This window comes from Rana temporaria, chromosome 12 (genome assembly GCF_905171775.1).
Source record: "Rana temporaria chromosome 12, aRanTem1.1, whole genome shotgun sequence".
Lineage (NCBI taxonomy): Eukaryota > Metazoa > Chordata > Amphibia > Anura > Ranidae > Rana > Rana temporaria.
Window position 1 is genome coordinate 75,617,895 of NC_053500.1, and position 20,114 is coordinate 75,638,008.

Genomic DNA, 20,114 nt, shown 5'->3' on the forward strand with positions numbered 1-20,114 from the left:
TGAAGCCAAACGCCAGCTCACACTTTTTAAGCAGTTAAAGCAACCGCTGTGTTCCCGCTGTATCACGGGAGTGCGCTCGCAAAAGCTTTCCACCATGCGAGCTTGCTCGCATGAAGGTGGAAAGCTTTTGCGAGGAGGAGCCGAGACAGCCGCCGAGGGACCCCAGAAGACAGGGTTAGGGGACACTCTGTGCAAAATGAGCTGCACAGTGGAGGTAAGTATAACATGTTTGTTATTTAAAAAAAAAAAAAAAAACTTAGTGTTCCTTTAACCCTCTGTTAAAAAAATCTGCAACAGAGCTTGTTTTGTTGAAAAACAACTGACTTACAGTGCCTTAAAGTATTCATACCTCTTAAAATGTTACACCTTTTGTCACAACCACAAACATAAATCAATTTTATGTGATAGACCAACACAAAGTGGCACATAATTGTGAAGTGGAAGGAAAATGATAAATAAATGATTTTTAAATTTTTTAAATAAATGAATATGTGAAAAGTGTGGAGTGCATTTGTATTGAGCCCCCTTTACTCTGATACCTCTAACTAAAATCTAGTGGAACAAATTGTCCTCAGAAGTCACCTGTTTAGTAAATGGAGTCCACCTGTGTGTGATTTAATCTCGGTATAAATTTAGCTGTTTTGTGAAGCCCTCAGAGGTTTGTTATGCCTCGTACACACGTCCGGATTTTCAGAGAAAAAAAGTCAGACAGGCTTTTTTTCTAGGAAAGTCCGGCCGTGTGTAGCCTCCATCGGACCTTTTTTTTTCGGAAGTCCGACAGACCTTATATAGGGAACCTGTTCTCTTTCTTTCCGTCTGACTTGCGACTGACTTTTGCACGGTCAAAAGTCCACCATGTGTACAAGGCATAAAGGAACCTTAGTGAACAAACGGCATCGTGAAGGCCAAGGAACACACCAGACAGGTCGGGATAAAGTTGTGGAGAAGTTTAAAGCAGGGCTAGGTTATAAAAAATAAATAAAAAAATCCCAAGCTTTGATCATCTTCCTGGTCTCCCCTCTCCCCCCCCCACACACACACACACCTCTGCTGGGTTTCGTCAGGGTGGGAGAGTGGGGAAAAGGTCGGTTAACATGTCATGGACTGCTCAATCTAAAATGCCCGGGCCTATTTTTTGTCCCAGTCCGGGCCTGCGTAGCACTGTTCATTCCATCAACTGAAAATGGAGAGTATGGTACAACTGCAAACCTACCAAGACATGGCCGTCCACCTAAACTGACAGGCCGGACAAAGAAGTGCATTAATCTGAGAAGCAGCCAAGAGGCCCATGGTAACTTTGGAGGAGCTGCAGAGATCCACAGCTCAGGACAACTATTTGTCGTGCACTCCACAAATATGGTCTTTATGAAAGAGTGGCAAGAAGAAAGTCATTGTTGAAAGAAAGCCATAAGAAGTCCCATTTTCAGTTTTCGAGAAGCCATGTGGGGGTCACAGCAAACATGTGGAAGAAGGTGCTCTGGTCAGATGAGATCTAAACTTTTTGGCCTGAAAGTAAAACGCTATGGGGTTTATTTACTGGATGCAAATCCACTGTGCACTTGTAAGTGCAGTCGTTGTAGATCTGAGGGGAAGATCTGAAATGAAGGGCTGCTGATTTTATCATATAATCATGTGCACGCAAAAATGCTGTTTTTTATTTTCTTTGCATGTCCCCCTCAGATCTACAATGACTGCTCTTCCAAGTGCACTTGTAGTGCACAGTGGATTTGCACTTAGTTCTCTGCCACACGAGGGGTTTATTTACTAACACTGCACATCACCCTGAACACACCATCTACACTGTGAAACGTGGTGGTGGTGGTAGCCTCATGTTATGGGGATTGGGGAGTTGATGGGAAGATGAATGGAGCCAAATACAGGGCAATCTTAGAAGAAAACCCATCACAGTCTGCAAAAAACTTGAGACTGGGGTGGAGCTTCACCTTCCAGCAGGACAACGACCTTAAACATACAGCCAGAGCTACAATGGAATGGTTTAGATGCAAGCATATTCATGTGTTAGAATGGCCCAGTCAAAGTCCAGACCTAAATCCAAGTGAGAATCTGTGGCAAGACTTGAAAATTCCTGTTCAGATGCTCTCCATTCAATATAACAGAGCTTGAGCTTTTTTGCAAAGAAGATTGGGCAAAAATGTCTAGATGTGCAAAGCTGGTAGAGACATCCCCAAAAAGATTTGCAGCTGTTATTGCAGTGAAAGCTGGTATTGACTCAGGGGGGCTCAATACAAATGCACGCCACACTTTCACATATTTGTAAACAATTTTGAAAACCATTTATCCTTTTCCTTCCACTTCCCAAATATGTGCCACTTTGTGTTGGTCTATCGCAGCCTTTTTCAACTGGGGTGCCTTGAGGTTTCTTCAGAGGTGCCTCATTAAAATGCCCAAAAACTCTATACAAGGCGGCGGTGGATGAAGCCTGCCTTTTTAGTTAAACAAAACCACATTTTTATTTTCATTGTGTGCCATTATGACTTTCTAGCTGCTGACCTGCTAATGACCAATGACCTCATCAGTTGATAAGGAGGATGTCAGTCGCCTGCACAGCATGCTTGTTTGACCCTCCTCTGCCTCTCTCCATCTGTGAGTGATGGAGAAAAACTGAGGAAGAAGACAAATATTGCAACACTAGTCAGTACCAACTTGCATCTCTAGTCTTGGGTGTCCTACATATGTGGATGTTGCTGCATTATGTAAAACTATTAGAATCATTTTTATATTTTAGGATGGGGTGTCCTAGGATGGGGTGTCCATAATTTGGAAGGATACCTCGAGATTTTCCATAATTTTTAATGGGTGCCTCGACCCAAAAGGGGTTGAGAAGCACTGGTCTATCACATAAAATCCTAAAAAAATACATTTACGTTTTTGGTTGCAACATGACAAAATTCGGGAAATTTCAAGGGGTATGAATATTTTTTCAAGCCACTGTACTGACTGGATCACCAGGTGAAAATAAAGGAAACAAATTCTAAAAAATAAAACCAATGCAGCCACCAAACCTAAGGCCCCGTACACACCATAGAATCTATCCGCAGATAAATCCCATCGAATGGGTTTCAGCGGATAGATTCTATGGTGTGTACACTCCGTGGGATATTTATCCGCGGATAAATCTCCCCTGGGATGGATTTTCAGCAGATGAATATTTGCTGACATGCTCAACAAATCCATCTGCTGAAGTCCATCCCAAAGGATGGATCCGCTCGTCTGTACAGACTCACCGGATCCATCCGTCCAAAGGGATTCCCCGCACGCGTCGTAATGATTTGACGCATGCGTGGAATTCCTTATATGACAGCGTCGCGCCCGTCGCCGCGTCATAATCGCGGCGACGGCGCGACACGTCATCGCCAGAGGATTTCGGCGCGGATTTCAATGCGATGGTGTGTACACGCCATCGCATAGAAATCTTCTGAAATCCTCGAGAGGATTTATCCGCGGATACGGTCCGCTGGACCGTATCCGCGGATAAATCCTCTCGTGTGTATGGGGCCTAAGAATTGGTAAAGTGCAATATAATAAATGTTTATTGGCACTTTAACCCACCAAAATATTTCTTTTCTGCAGCACTAGCAAGTCCTACAAGTCTTCTCCAGCCAGCTCAGCCGAGACCTGGTTTAGAGCAGCTGTCACAATGTAATGTTTTTTTTTAGTAATGTGTTCACAAATCTACTATAATCTTCTATAAACGCACATAATTTTTCGTTTTCATTGCTTAAAAGTCAAACAAAACCTTTTTCTTGTGGATGAAACAAGTCAGAAATAGAAACTAGGATGTGAGAAGTGGCCTGAATATAATGGAGGTATTGTATGTGTTAATGCCATGCATTAGTTCTAGTTATTTGTGCTTATTGGAAAACTGAATAAAAGAATTTAGACTAGAATCCATTACTAATGCTGAAATGAGCATATCTAAGTTCCAGCATGGATTCTAGGCAGTATTTATTTTTTTCCTGCAGTATGGCATCTCAGAACTCCTAGGGCTTTGATGTATTGTATACGATTACAGTACTATCCATGTATTCAGTAGTTTTCAAACCAAAGTAGACCATTGCTGCTAATCTAATCTATGCTTGATTATTTAACCATCTGTTCCACAGTAAATAACTAATTTCTGTTTCTTTAAAGCAACTCGGAGCTAATCTAGAAAATCGTCACAATGGTATAAGTTAGAGGTAGACCGATATGGGTTTTTCTCTGGCCGATACCGATGCCGATATTTAGAAATCACGGCGGCCGATAGCCGATTTATGATGCCGATTTTTTTGGGCCGATATGTTAAGCCGATTTTTTTTTCAGGCGCTTTTGGGCTAAACAGTAAAGTTAGCCCATATTTTTTTTTTTTCAACCAAAAGTTTTCATTACCTGTTTTTGTGTATTATATATATATATATATAATACACAAAAACAGGTAATGAAAACTTTTGGTTGAAAAAAAAAAAATATGGGCTAACTTTACTGTTTAGTTTTTTTTTTTTTATTTGTTAAAGTATATTTTTTCCCCAAAAAATGTGTTTGAAAGACCGCTGCGCAAATACCGTGTAACATTAAATATTGCAGCAATCGCTATTTTATTTCCTAGGGTCTCTGCTAAAAAAAAATATATAATGTTTGGGGGTTCCAAGTAATTTTCTAGCAGAAAATACAGGATTTTTACTTGTAAGCAACAAATGTAAAAAAAGATTTAGCCTTTAAATGGTTAAACTGAGAATTCTCCTACACGGAGTTCAGTTAATTGATAAGTAGCAACATTGTATATGTTTTCTAAAACTTGGCAGGCTGCCCAGGAGAGAGAGAGAGAGAAGGTCTTCTACGGGAAGCACTTGCATTGACTTGTATTGCAGAAGCTTTTCCAAGTCGCGGTGCTGAACTTATCAATCGGCTTTTTTAAAGCACAAATCGGCCGATGCCGATTAATTTAAAAACGCCAAATATCGGCCGATATATCGGCCAACCGATATATCGGTCGACCTCTAGTATAAGTGTTACCTCTGTGATAGAGCTGCACGATTCTGGCTAAAATGAGAATCACATTTTTTTCCGCTTAGAATAAAGATCACGATTCTTGTGGCATAACATCATCTTTGACATTATGCAAAAAAATTACTGTTTAATGAATAAAAATAAAGTTTATTTTTTCCAAAAATATTGCGTTTGAAAGACCACTGCGCAAATACAGTGCGACATAAAATATTGCAATAACAGCCATTTTATTCAATAGGGTCTCTGCTAAAAAACAAAAAGGCGCAGAACGTCCCAGCGCACAGACAGCTTATTTAAAGGATCAGTAAAGGAAAAAAAAATTTGGGCTGAAATGACTGTTTACAGGGTATAGAGACATAATAGTTAACTGATTCCTTTTAAAAATGATTAAAAATAGATAAAAATCAATCATATAATGTGCCTGCAGTTTCACTTTAGTTTATAATCTAGTTTCATGTTTCTGTGAAGTACAGAGACCCACAGAACAAAAACAAACAAACAGAGGGCAGTGTTTGTTTTTAAAATGAATCTGATTGGTTCTTGGTTCTGAGGGTTTTTAGACACACAGTAATCACACCTTCTTGATCAGGGACCACAGAGAGAAGCTCCTATGAGTTTTTTCATAAAGAAACAGACAAGCAGGAAGTGTGGAGATCAGAGAAGGATTACATCAACTTCAAAGCAAAAACGAACAATGAGGACATGAAACCAGAATTGCAGTAGGGTAAAGGAAGCTATTTAGCTAAAAAAAATCCTTTAGTGAACCTTTAAGCTGTGTATGCCAAACATGCGGTGCTTGCAGAAGACAGCTGTGGGACACAGAGCAGGCTCTAAACCAGACACTTGCAGCGGTTCATTTCTCATTACCCGGGTCATCTGAGTCACCAAGTGTTGCTTGGTAGGCTAAGGTGCTTAGCAGGATTGTTACATAGGGGTGAGCCCTATTAAAGGGTCTCCCTTTTGAGGTGTGTTAAATCTGCACCCAAGTACTCCCTTTTCGTCGCTAGTAAATGTCTTCAAAAAAGGAGCGGGGCTAACCCTACAGGGAAGGGCACACCTATGTCATCAGTAGTGCCTGATGAACCTAGTCGTATCCCTAGTGTTGCATCCCCTGAAAGACCAGCGGTTTCGGGCATTCTGAGTCGCTGCACCTATGCCTAGCTGGCTTAGAACACAGGATTGCTGACATGATTGCATCCATCCCACAGGGTGGCAAGAAGTGTGACATCCCCCTCCCTGGAGCAGGAATGGGTTGAGGATGGGGCAGAGCTTAAAGTTCAGGATTCTGCGGATGGCCTGGCAGATGAGTCTGCTTCCAAGCAATCTGGACAAGAAGATATCCAGCCGGTATCTGCCTCTCAATTACAGAGGCTCTTGATCCTGACTCTTACTGAAATGGTTCGCTCTGCCTTTTAAGTTGCTTCTTACAGAGGTCACTTCGCCTTCTTGGTCCTCTTTGGGATCCCTGAGGCCACACAGGCTTTCCCCCTACACCCCCTGTCGGAGGAGGCGTTGTATGCTGATTGGGAAAATCCTGACTGGATTTTTGTTCCTCCTAAGAGGTTTTCCCTTTTATATCCCATGGATGAAAAGTTCACTAAGAAATGGAGCATGCCAGCCATGGATGCTGCAGTCTGTTCCTTAAACAAGAACTTAACTTGTCTGGTGGATAATGCACAGGGCTTGAAACACCCTGTTGATAAGAAATTGGAGTCATTAATAAAAGCTTCCTTTTCTTTGGCCAGTTCAGCTATTCAGCCAGCTGTTGCAACAATTGGTATCTGCCAATCCGTAAAGGATCAGATCAGATGGCCTGATAGGCCTAACCAGGAGAATGATCTGCCTGAAAATAAGGCAGATATTCCTTAGGCACTGTGTTTTGCTATTGACGCCTTAAAGGATTCAATATAGCAGGTTTCTCGTTTGGCTATCATGTCTGTACATATGTGCAGACTTTTGTGGCTTAAGAACTGGTCAGCTGAGCTTGCTTGTAAGAAGTTACTGGCAGGTTTTCCCTTTCACGGGGAATGTTTATTTGGCAATCATTTGGACAAATATATCCAAAAGAATTCTGGAGGGAAGAGTTCTCTACTTCCTGTGAAGAAAAACCCCAACCTTCCCTCGTTTACAACCTCAGGACTCAAGAAACATAAAAAATGGGTCTATGCAGCGCTAGTAACATAAAATTAAAGGTAAAAGTCCATAGTGTTAAAGATAAAGTCCTTGTTCAGGAAAGGAAACTGGAACCACCCACGATGTAAACAGAGACGCAATCAGGTGAGCATGAAATTATCCTCTATTGATTATTCGCAAATGGAAACACAAAATATCTGTCAATCACCCTCGGTCTGGGGCTCCATGCAAGATCTTGCCTCGATGATCATGAGAACGGTGAGAAATCAGCCCAGAACAAGGGAGAATCTTGTCAATGATCTTAAGACATCTGGGACCATAGTCCCCAAGAAAACAATTGGTAATACATTACGCTGTGAAGGACTAAAATCATGCAGCGTCCGCAATGTCCCCCTGCTCAAGAAAGCACATGTATAGGTCCTACTGAAGTTTGCTAATGAACATCTAAATGATTCAGAGGAGAACTGGGTGAAAATGTTGTTGTGGTCAGATGAGACCAAAATCGAGCCATTTGACATCAACTCAACTCTTTGTGTTTGAAGGAGGAGGAATGCTGCCTATGACCCCAAAAACACCATCCCCATTGTCAAGCATGGAGGTGGAAAAAGTATGCTTTAGGGGAGTTTTTTTCTAAGGCGACAGGACAACTTCACTGCATCAAAGGGACAATGAAAGGGGCCAAGCACAGTAAAATCTTGGGTGAGAACCTCCTTCCCTCAGCCAGGGCATTGAAAATGGGTTGTGGATGGGTATTCCTACATTACAATGACCCAAAACACGCGGCTCAGGCAACAAAGTAGTGGCTCAAGAAGAATTGCATTAAGGTCCTGGAGTGACCTAGCCAGTCTCCAGACCTTAATCCTATAGAAAATATGTGGAGGGAGCTGAAAGGTTTGAGTTACCAAATGTCAGTCTCAAAACCTTAATGACTTGGAGAGGATCTGCAAAGAGGAGTGGGAAAAAATGTGATGTGTGCATGCCTGGTGGCCAACTACAAGAAACATCTGACCTCCTGTGATTGCCATCCTTTTTTTGAAATGTGGTTTCATTGATATTTTTGTTGTCATGGATTTGCAATAAAGTCTGCAGCTTACCTGATCTCCATGTGATCATTAGAGCTCTGACCCTCCTTCTGATTGTCTTTTATCACCTTCCTCCCTGTATTGCTCCACCCTAGGCCATCCCATGAAGCCTATATTAACCACTGCACTGCTAGTCTGCTTTGCTGTTCAAGCAGTGTTCTTTGCTTAAGTTCCTGTCTGCAGTGTGCTACGATTATCTCTCTGTGTACCATTTTTGGCTTGTCCCTGACTGCTCATGTTTGCCTGTGATCTTGACCTTTGCCTGTCCCTCGGTTACCCCTGTCTGCCTGTTGCCCCGACCTCGGCTTACCCATCACTACCGCTTGTCCTGCTTGCTGCTTCCCCTCTCTCTCTGTGGAGTGTGACCTAGGGGAGGCCAGGGGTCGCGACCTGTATCCAGCTGCGGTGAAGGCCATCCTCACCACTAGGGACTTTGGTGAACACAAAGCTGGGTCTTAGACTCCGCGCCCTGGGTGATCTTGGGTTCAAGCTTCCTCTCAGATAGCAGCAGTCGGCCATAGGGTTCACTACCCTGTGGTGCATCCCTGACCCCAACGGGGTGCACTTGTCACCTGGCCACAGGTACCATTAAAATTATAGACTGATCATTTATTTGTCAGTGGGCAAACTGTCAAAGTCCAAATCGGCAGGGGATCAAATGCTTTTTTCTCTCACTGTATATTCTGTACTTGGTTTGGAAAAGTAAATGAGGGACTGTCGGGATCATCAGGTACTTGTGCCCAAAGGCATAACTTGAAACACAACGAACTACTGTGTGTGACACCAACATGCCCTACTAGACACATATGTGATGATAATTTTACCCTTGCATGTGTTTGGGTGTTCAAAGTGAACAACTTATTCACTAAAAACACTTTGAAAAGTGAACAGCATCTTCTCTTTTGGTAAGTTAAATAAAATAAATGCTGGTGTAAGGCTCAGGTTCCCGAAATTGATAAGATCAGGGGCTCTGAAATGAAGACAGTTTGCATCCAGGGATTTCATTTCTGTCCACAGCTAATCATGATGTTTGAGAGCCAAGTCATACAAGCTAACCAATCAGAATCCTAATTTTTAATGTCCGGAATGATTATTCAGTCGGTAATTGCATATGGCGTTGGATTGCACTGTTGAGCAGTGATTAATCTGATAATTGCTTTCTGTTTATTAGAAAGATCAGCTGCTGCACATGTGATGCCTCTATAGAGCGAGCAGCGAGCTGGCATACCCATTTTTGTTTGGTCACGCTGCTCTCAAGTGATCTTGGATTCCTGCCGTATACATTTTTCCCTTGTTCATAAAACATGCAAGAACAGCTTGTTTCATGTGGTATACGCGGTATTTGCAGAAAGTTCACATGTAGAGATTTGTTGGCTTTCACTAGAAAACTACAGCTTCCTGATGGTTTCTCAGTTCCCTTCCTAAAGTCATCATCAGACTTTGTTTCGTTACAAATTTATTTGTGGGTCAGATCAAACATCAGAATATAAGGTGTGTCATTTCTGCTATCTTCTAGGATTCGTGATGCAAATGCTGTAATGCTTATCTTTTCTTTTTATATATATATTTGATATACTTGTGTATTTGGGACTTGTATAATTGTGGTGATTTATTAAACAAGGCACATAAAAGGATGTCTGTTCATGTAAATCTGGATCTTTATAAGGAAAAAAGCATTATGAAAAGCTTTGTAGGCATGTGTGACTATTGCTGTTATAATTATTTCTGCCTTGGACAGTTTCGGATATACTTTTTTTTTGTTTTGTTCAAATATCATTTTTATTAACGCCCAAAATGGGAAAATACAAGTCATTACAATATTGTGTAGACAATGAAAACGTCAAACATATAGATCGTGGATCTAGGAAAAAGACAGTTTGGAAAATGCACATTCAATACAAGCAAAGTGAAATCGTTGGATGATAAAAAGAAATGATTGCGATCAGATTTCCACAGTCCTCGTGTCGTCACCGAAGATAGAGTTTGAAACATGGAGCATAACCTGAGGTTGCCCATAACCATTTTTCCATTTTCTATAAACAAAATAAATTGGGAGAGGAGGAAAAGAAATGGAAAGAATGAAAGAAGAAAAGGAGGGGTTAGGGGAAGGAGAGAGCTGAGATGGTACTGGATCCGGGTGACCAATATATTCGAGCAGTGGCACCCATTTGAGGTATTACATTCCGAGCAGGGCCGTACCCTCTGCAGAGAGGACAATCTGATTCCAAAGCCCCTGGGTCTTAGTGTATTTCTCTTGTTGTTGTTGCTCAGTAAGTATTGAGTCTTCCATTTTGGTTGATTATCCTCCATCTTTTTAAGCCAACCTGTTGTAGTCGGTAGTAAAGCACCAAACTTTTTTTGTCTCTTTGTATTTTCTTTTTTCTCTGTGATGACTGCAGTAGTTTTCTTTTTCCGGCTAAGAAAGTTTTCATCAAGTACATAAAATACGTATTGATCTTGCCTGAAATGCAGTGTCCTTGGGCCGGATTCAGAAAACAGATACGCCGGCGTATCTCCTGATACGCCGTCGTATCTCTGAGTCCGGCCGTCGTTTCTATGCGCCTGATTCATAGAATCAGGTTACGCATAGATATCCCTAAGATCCGACAGGTGTAAGTGACTTACACCGTCGGATCTTAGGCTGCAATCTCATGCTGGCCGCTAGGTGGCGCTTCCGTTTGTATACGCAAGGAATATGCAAATGAGGAGTTGCGCCGATTCAGAAACGAGCGACCGTCCGGCGCTTTTTTTTTACTTTGTTTGCGTTCGGCTTTTTCTGGCGTATAGTTACCCCTGCTATATGAGGGGTATGTGTGGCGTATCCTATGTTAAGTATGGCCGTCGTTCCCGCGCCGAGTTTTGAATTTTTTACGTCGTTTGCGTAAGTCGTTCGCGAATACGGCTGGACGTAATTTACGTTCACGACGAAAGCATGACGAGTTGCCGACGTCATTTTGAGCATGCGCACTGGGATTCAGTCGTGGCCGGCGCGTGCGCAGTTCGTTCGGCGTGGGGACGCGCATCATTTAATGGATACACGCCCCCTACCCACCGAATTTGAATTCCGCCGGGTGGATTTACGCCATACGCCGCCGCAACCTTACAGGCAAGTGCTTTGTGAATAAAGCACTTGCCTGAAAAACTTGCGGCGGCGCTAAAGATCCGCTCACCTCTCTGAATCTAGCCCCTTGAGTTTACCTGTACACTTGGCAGCACAGGCTATACTCACAAGGTGCACACAGCCAGTGGTTCTAAACAACACTCTCTAAGACCCCTTTTACACTAGGGTCGTGCCTGTCTTAAAAACTCCCATGTTGCAGCGCTTCCCATTCATTCCAATTCATTTATTCTAAACTGCCCCAAAGATGCTGCTTGCAGGACTTTTTGAAATGTCCCGCAAGTGCCCCACCCCAGTGTGAATGGAAGGCGGTTTCAGGCGCTCAGCAGAGACTATTTGCAGCTCTAAAGTGCCTGAAAACCACCCCAGTGGGAAAAGGGTCTAACGGCTACAGTGTTTTGGTGGATAATAGTAGGTGCTCCTTGATTGGTTTCACATTGTCAGAGTGAAATACAAGGATCGCTTCTTGCCATCTCTGCTCAAGCACCCATGAGAGTGGAACAGTTGGTGTCAAGGGACAGGAGGATCGCAGAACCTCGGAACGGAGATACTGACCAGAAAGATCATCTGAGTATATGTTTACAAGTGTCAGTCCGGGATCAGAAGAACCACAAGCGAAACCAGCAGAAGTTAAAGGGGATCTCCTGTTGGACCGCAGGTTCAGGTCCACTAGTTATTCCAGCAGACAGGTAGCAGGAATATGCATAGAGAAGCTCTGAAACCTTTTTTTGGAGTGAAGTAAGGCCCGTTTTTAGCGTTTGTAGTGCAACAAAGTGTGGCAAATGCATGCCTACTACCTGCAATTGAGGTGCCATTAAAGGGACACTTAAGGTACATGTTTTTTCACCTTAATGCATCCTATGCATTAAGGTAAAAAAACATCTGACAATACTGCCCACCCCTCCCCCCGTTTTACTTACCTGAGCCCGTTTACCTACGGCGCTCACCCCCGACGTCCTCTTCGCCGCTCAGCCTGGTCATTGATTGGCTAGAGTGGATGGATTGAAAGCAGCGCAGCCATTGGCTCTTGCTTCTGTCAATCACATCCAATGACAGGGTGTGCCGGAGGGCGGGCCTGAGTGATACAGTGAGTGGCTATAGCCACCGGCTGTATCACGGGAGCGCGCCCGCAAGAACTTACTATCGTGCTCGCTCGCATGAATGTGGAAAGTTCTTGCGGGCAGGACCAGAGACAGCCGACGAGGGACCACAGAAGACGTGTATCGGGGCCACTCTGCAAAACAAGCTGCACAGTGGAGGTAAGTATAACATGTTTGTTATTTTTTTTAATATCTTTACAACCCCTTTAACTATTAATGGCACCACAAGCGTGACGTACATTTGCAGTGTGTTTTAGAAACTCGCTGAAAGCACGCGTTTTCTGTGCACTTTGTCACAGGTTCAGGAAACGTCAAGTGTGAATGGTGCCTTATTCCATCCCAAGCAGTAATGACATCTTGTTCTCTCTGAAGCCCTCCTCCATGTGCACAATGCATATCCCAGGAGGTTGCAGGAACTCCCAATGACATCAGAAAAGAGTATGACAATTAAAGACAACCCCGCAGCAAAACAGGCGATTGGGAGGGAGCGGATACAAAACAGGCGATTGGGAGGGATAGGATACACATACATAGTTATGTGGCTACATTTATATTACACCCCCCCCCCCCCTGATGTTACTTATGTGGGGCGCTGTTTGGTTCTGTTTATTAACCACTTCCTTACTGGGCACTTAAACCCCTTCCTGACCAGAGGACTTTTTGCGATTCGGCACTGCGTCGCTTTAACTGACAATTGCGCGGTCGTGCGACGTGGCTCCCAAACAAAATTAACGTCCTTTTTTCCCCACAAATAGAGCTTTCTTTTGGTGGTATTTGATCACCTCTGCGGTTTTTATTTTTTGCGCTATAAACAAAAATAGAGCGACAATTTTGAAAAAAAATAAAATATTTTTACTTTGTTGCTATAATAAATAGCTCAATTTTTTTTTTTACGTTTTTTTTTTTATCCTCAGTCTAGGCCGATACGTATTCTACATATTTTTAGTAAAAAAAAAAAAAATCGCAATAAGCGACTGGTTTGCGCAAAAGTTATAGCGCCTACAAAATAAGGGACAGAATTATTATTATTTTTTTTTTTTTTTTTTACTAGAAATGGCGGCGATCTGCGATTTTTATTGGGACTGCGACGTTATGGCGGACACATCGGACACTTTTGACACATTTTTGGCGCCATTCACATTTATACTGCAATCAGTGCTATAAATATGCACTAATTACTGTATAAATTTTTTTTTTTACTAGAAATGGCGGCGATCTGCGATTTTTATTGGGACTGCGACGTTATGGCGGACACATCGGACACTTTTGACACATTTTTGGCGCCATTCACATTTATACTGCAATCAGTGCTATAAATATGCACTAATTACTGTATAAATGCTTTTTTTTTACTAGAAATGGCGGCGATCTGCGATTTTTATTGGGACTGCGCCGTTATGGCGGACACATCGGACACTTTTGACACATTTTTGGCGCCATTCACATTTATACTGCAATCAGTGCTATAAATATGCACTAATTACTGTATAAATGCTTTTTTTTTACTAGAAATGGCGGCGATCTGCGATTTTTATTGGGACTGCGCCGTTATGGCGGACACATCGGACACTTTTGACACATTTTTGGCGCCATTCACATTTATACTGCAATCAGTGCTATAAATATGCACTAATTACTGTATAAATGTGACTGGCAGGGAAGGGTTAACACTAGGGGGTGAGGAAGGGGTTAAATGTGTACCCTAATTAGTGTTCTAACTGTGGGGGAGGGGGGGTGACTGGGGGGGTGACCGATCTATGTCTCTATGTACAAGAGACACAGATCCGTCTCCTCTCTCCCCTGACAGCACCACTGTCTGCGAGAGCCGGGAATGAGAGATGATCTCATATGTAAACATATGAGATCATCTCTCATTGGCCGCACAGATCGCCTAGGAAACGGCCGCTCCGATTGGCCGTTCATGGCGATCTGTGACTGGCTGTGTCCAAGGGACACGGCCAGTACAGAAGTTCCCCGCCGCGCGCTCGGGAGCGCGCGCGGGGAACGTGTAAAGGAGAGGCTGTAAAAACACGGCCTGTTAGAAATTGGGAGCCGCGCTGAGGCCGTACAAAGTCGTACGGCCGTCAGCAAGTGGTTAATATAAGGGATACAGTTTTCTTTAGTGTGTTGTCTTGGTGTAAATATGATCAGTTTGATGTTCTGTAGGAGTCCTTTGTGGGAAGAATTTGATATTCTGTTGACTGTTGGTTTGATTAGGTCAACAATAAGAAAATAAAACCATTCTTTGTTCATCTAGCCAAATCTCTCTGTACCACAGTCATCACTCCATGGGTGTCAGTATTACTGTAAGGGGCAAAAAGGTTAAAAAATCTCTTATTTCAAGTCTAAACTATTTCCAAGGTTTCATTTTTTTTACTGAAACACTGCACTTTAAAGAGAACCTGTCAGGGTTAGCACTTGAACCTGCCTTTGCCTGACGTGATGATTGTTCCAGGTCCTATGTGTGATGCTTCAGATGGGTGCTTTGTTCAGGGACTGGCATTCGTTATAGGAGTTGTAGAGTGGTGGCACTAAATGGGAGCTTTTGCAAAAAACTGCTTTCCTGACAGGTTCCCTTTAGGATTTCCAACAACAAATGTTCGATGTGAGCTTTTGGTCTGATATTCCGACCGCGTGTAGGCTCCATCGGACATTTGCTGTCAGAATTTCCGACAACAAATGTTTGAGAGCTGGTCCTCAATTTTTCCGACAACAAAAGTTCTTGTCGGAAATTCCAATCGTCTATATGCAATTCCGACGCACAAAAATTTGAAGCGTGCTCGGAATCATTGAACTTAATTTTTTAACTTAATTTTTCTCGACTCGTCATAGTGTGGAACGTCACCGCGTTCTTGCCGTTCAGAATTTCAGGCAACATTTGTGTGACCGTGTGTATGCAACACAAGTTTGAGGCAACATTTCGTCTGAAAAAATATATGGTTTTGTTGTCAGAAATTCCGATCGTGTGTACGTGGCGTCAGACTTCTTGTGTTCTCCCATGGAACCTTGTGCATAGGAACCTTTTAAATCTGACTTCCCTGCTTTTGGGGTTTGACAAATTTGCTTGGAATCTAGGAGCCAGCAAAAAAAGTTAGGAGCCAGAAAACACGCCCGTCCCGCCAAGCTTGCGCGCAGAAGCGAACACATACCTGAGTAGCGCCTGCATATGTAAACGGTATTCAAATCACACATGTGAGGTATCGCCGCGATCGTTGGAGCGAGAGCAATAATTCTGGCCCTAGACCTCCTCTGTAACTCAAAACATGCAACCGGTAGAATTTTTTAAACGTTGCCTATGGAGATTTTAAAGGGTAAAAGTTTGTCGGCATTCCACGAGCGGACGCAATTTTGAAGAGTGACATGTTGGGTATCAATTTACTCAGCGTAACATTATCTTTCACAATATAAAAAAAATTGGGATAAATTTACTGTTGTCTTTTTTTTTTTTATTAAAAAAAGTGTATTTTTTCCCAAAAAAAGTGCGCTTGTAAGACCGCTGTGCAAATACGGCGTGACAGAAAGTATTGCAACGATCGCCATTTTATTCTCTAGGGTGTTAGAATAAAAAAAATATATAATGTTTGGGGGTTCTAATTAGAGGGAAGGAGATAACAGTGAAAAAACACTTTAAAGCGGTGGTTCCCCCTTAAAAACAACTTTGTTTTATTCCACTGCCCCCCCACATTCCATCACGATTAATGCTCTTAATATTTTTTTCCTGCTGTACATACCTGGGTACAGCATCTTCACCCGTGCATCCGGGTTGCGAGTCCCGCGGGAGTGGGCGTTCCTCACAGGCTGTTGATTGACGTTTTGCCCAAAAACGAGCTCTCCCCCCGTCGCGTAAGCCGCGTCACGATTGGCGAAAGGAGCCGAACGGCGATGCGCATGCGCAGTATAGCGCCGACTCGCCGTTCGGCTCCTTTCGCCAACCGTGACGCGGCTTACGCGACGGGGGGAGAGCTCGTTTTTGGGGAAAACGTCAATCAACAGCCTGTGAGGAACGCCCACTCCCGCGGGACTCGCAACCCGGATGCACGGGTGAAGATGCTGTACCCAGGTATGTACAGCAGGAAAAATATATTAAGAGCATTAATCGTGATGGAATGTGGGGGGGCAGTGGAATAAAAAAATGTTGTTTTTAAGGGGGAACCACAGCTTTAAGAACTGCTGTTTTACTTGTAATGGCCAATGGCCACCACCAGATGGTGCCAGGTCACAGAAGGAAGCTTGGGCCTTCACAAGGCTGCAAAGCCACGGCCTCAATTACCGGCCGTCGTGGGCCTGCCGCGATTGCGCGGCGGGGGGGCACAGAGACACAGGATCCTGTGCCTCCGTGCGCTCCCGTGACAGCCCGTAATTGAGGCCGTGGCCTCAATTACCGGCGGGCGTCAGGTTACAATTTCTTGTCGCAATTGCGACCGGGCGCCCGGATTTTGTTGAGCCCTGTTTTGGGACACCTCAGTTTTATTGAAAGGAGCCTTACCAGAACTGCTGTAACCATCTATTTGAGCTAATTTATTGTGTTAATCCAGTGCCTTGTTTTTACTTGCTTCACATATCAGCTGATGTTTGCAGATTGCATGAATACCTAGGAATTATTACTTCAAGTCATTCAGTATTTAGCTTGTGCTCGGATGCTTGTCCACCATTTTTTATTTACAGTGATACAATGGCTGTTGCTTTTCACGTATTAGTAGGGAAACAACAAGCAAGGCAACAAGCAAGGGTCATCCCTTTTTGTTTTTAGTTAAGTAAGGAAACCTTTTTTTTTTTTATTGCATCCTAATACTGTGTTAGAGAAACTTGCATAGTCATATGTAAATTTGTTTCCTTTTTAGGATAAGCAGCAGACAAATCTGTAAAGATGGGGGAACTTTTCAGGAGTGAAGAAATGACGCTGGCGCAGCTTTTTCTCCAGTCTGAAGCTGCCTACTGTTGTGTCAGTGAACTGGGCGAGCTGGGAAAAGTGCAGTTCCGAGATGTAAGTATTTTTTAATCGGTCTGTATAATAGGAAAAAAAAACTTATAATGTAAAAAGCACATAACGTCTGCCTTGCCTGCGCTCCTTTGTTCTGTCCATTACAGGGTGACTTGTCTTCTTCAAAAAAGGAACAGCTCTCAATAGGCACTTGATGCTTCACACTACTTTGGAATATGGAAAGCAAACACATTTCCTGTTACTCACAGTGATGAGCAATAAATTGTGTTTGCAGTCATTTGTGCTTGCTAGGAGGATAATCCTAAATGAAAAAATAATCATTGTAGGAAACAAAGTATTTTTCATGCAATAAATGTGAACAGGCTGTTGGTGAACTTATAGTGTTACTAAACTCACAACAGTAAAACCGGTGTGTATATGCAGTAAAGCATGCTTGTTATACTCACTATGGACCCTAAGGGGTTAATCCTCTGCATTGTGTAAAATGGCTGTTTGTTCCTTTATGCACAGATCCTCCTCCTTCTTCCACTGACTCCAAAAGAGGTCCAGATAAGACTTTACTGGAGTCAGGCTGCACATGCTCAGTATGGTGTGTGTTGCTAGAGAGTTTTTTTCTTGGGAGAGTCCATGTGATCAGCACTGTCCAGACAGAGGATCAGGGGTTCTGCATCCTGATAGGACAGCCAGTGCAGTATGAAAACACCTCTTACAAGCTTTAGCCAGACACTCATAGAAGTCACAAGACTGCTATATACTGCTGATAAGAAAGGGTATTTAACAGTTTATAATTACTAAAATAATTGCATTACCATGTTCTGTGTACCATGAGAGACTAGATATAACAAAACAAAAAAAAAAACATGAGTTATAAATGGATGTCTAGCTGTAGGTATGTGAAATGTATTATATTATTTACACTGCTGAAATGAAAATAAGGTTTAATTTGTCTATATAAACAAACCATCACTCTGTTCCCCAAAAAAACGTAATGGGAGGAACTCGCAGCTCCCAGCACACAACCTGGACCCTAGTCACCAGGCATAACACCTCAAGCTGCTTAGTAGGCTTCAATACCTCTAAGGCTTCATTTCCATGGACGTTTTTACAGCCACTTTTTTTTTTTTTGAGCTGGAGCTTTTTAAAGTTTTTTTAACGTCTGGCGTTTTTAGAGCTCTACTCTGGAGCTTCAGAACGCACTGGTCCTGGTTTTTTTTTTGCAGCTTAAAAACGGCTCAGCCATCTACAGCTCAAAAACGTCATGGTGGGCATGAGGCCATAGACTAACATGGAGAGCTGTTTTTAAGCTGCAAAAAGCGCTCAGAAAAGTGGCTGTAAAAACTTCCATGGAAATGAAGCCTATTGATCAGCCAGGGAAAAAGTTTCACTGCCAAATAAAGCTCCTTAGTTTTCAACGTTTTAAAATCCTTCCAACGACATTTTGATGCAGCCTTGGTGAATCTGAGCCAACTAAGCTCGAAGTTTCTTTATATCCCAATTATATGTCATCACCTGAGTGGGTCTAAAATATTTTTTTTTGTTGACAAAGTTACACACTTTGGATTAGAGGAGTATTAAACTTTTGGTGACTTTTAACTAGTGTTTTGTTTGTCCCCACTGAGGATAATGCTACTCACTTTCAGTTATGTCTGAGATAGGTTGCCTTGTCAAAGGGCAAAGGGCAATTTCCATAGTAGAGACACAATTAAAGTTTCACTACACCCACAATGGTACAATCAGTCTGTATATGCAGTAAAGCATGCTTGTTATACACACTGTGGAACCTAAAGGTTAATCCCCTGCATTGTGTAAAAAGACAGTTTGATCCTGTCTTCTCTGATCCTCCCCTTCATCCACAGTCCCCAATCCATCTGCTGATAGTAGAGAACACATGCTCAGTTTGGTGTGTGTGTGTTTGTTTTTTTTCTTAGGAAAAAGCACAGGGCAGATTAGCACTGTCCAGATCGGGTCAGGGGTCCTGCAGCCTCATAGGACAGTCGGAGGCGAATGACTCCTACAAGCTTTAACCAGACACTCAAAGAAGTCATAAGACTGCTATATACTGCTGAGGAGAAAATGTATTTGGCAGTTTTATAATTGAATTTCCATGCTCTGTGGTCGACTAGATATAGTGAATACAGGGTCCTGGGTTTAGTAACACTTTAAAACCTATGTTTAAAATAAAAAAGGCAAAAATTTGTATAATATATAATTTCAGTTTTCAATAGTTTCATCATGTTTCTTTAAAATTCTGTGTGCATATACAGTATCTCACAAAAGTGAAAATATATTATTATATCTTTTCATGTGACAAAACTAAAGAAATGACACTTTGCTACAATGTAAAGTAGTGAGTGTACAGCTTGTATAACAGTGAAAAATGTGCTCTCCTCTCAAAATAACTCAACACACAGCCATTCATGTCTAAACCACTGGCAACAAAAGTGAGTACACCCCTAAGTGAAATAGTCCAAATTGGGCTCAATTAGCCATTTTCCCTCCCCGGTGTCATGTGATTTGTTAGTGTTACAAGGTCTCAGATGTGAATGGGGAACAGCTGTGTTAAATTTGTCGTCATCACTCGCACTCTCTCATACTGGTCACTGGAAGTTCAACAATAAGTTCAATCAATTTTGATTGCTTATTATCTGTGCCTTAAAAGTCCAATCATGTTCTCTATTTGTCCCTAATTTTGAGGGACTGTCTCTGATTTGGAACAAAGTCCCTCTTTCCTC

The 20,114-nt window shown here is 42.6% G+C and overlaps 1 protein-coding gene across 7 annotated transcripts in view; it reads left to right on the forward strand.

Moving 5' to 3' along the window:
- Positions 1-20,114, forward strand: part of ATP6V0A1 (ATPase H+ transporting V0 subunit a1) — a 145,284-nt gene that overhangs the window by 17,264 nt on the left and 107,906 nt on the right. For all 7 annotated transcript variants that reach the window (XM_040331000.1, XM_040330998.1, XM_040331001.1 and 4 more), the window contains exon 2: positions 17,282-17,424. In XM_040331000.1, the coding sequence (XP_040186934.1) occupies positions 17,308-17,424 (117 nt within the window). In that variant the 5' untranslated portion in view covers positions 17,282-17,307. The remainder of the gene's footprint in view (positions 1-17,281; positions 17,425-20,114) is intronic.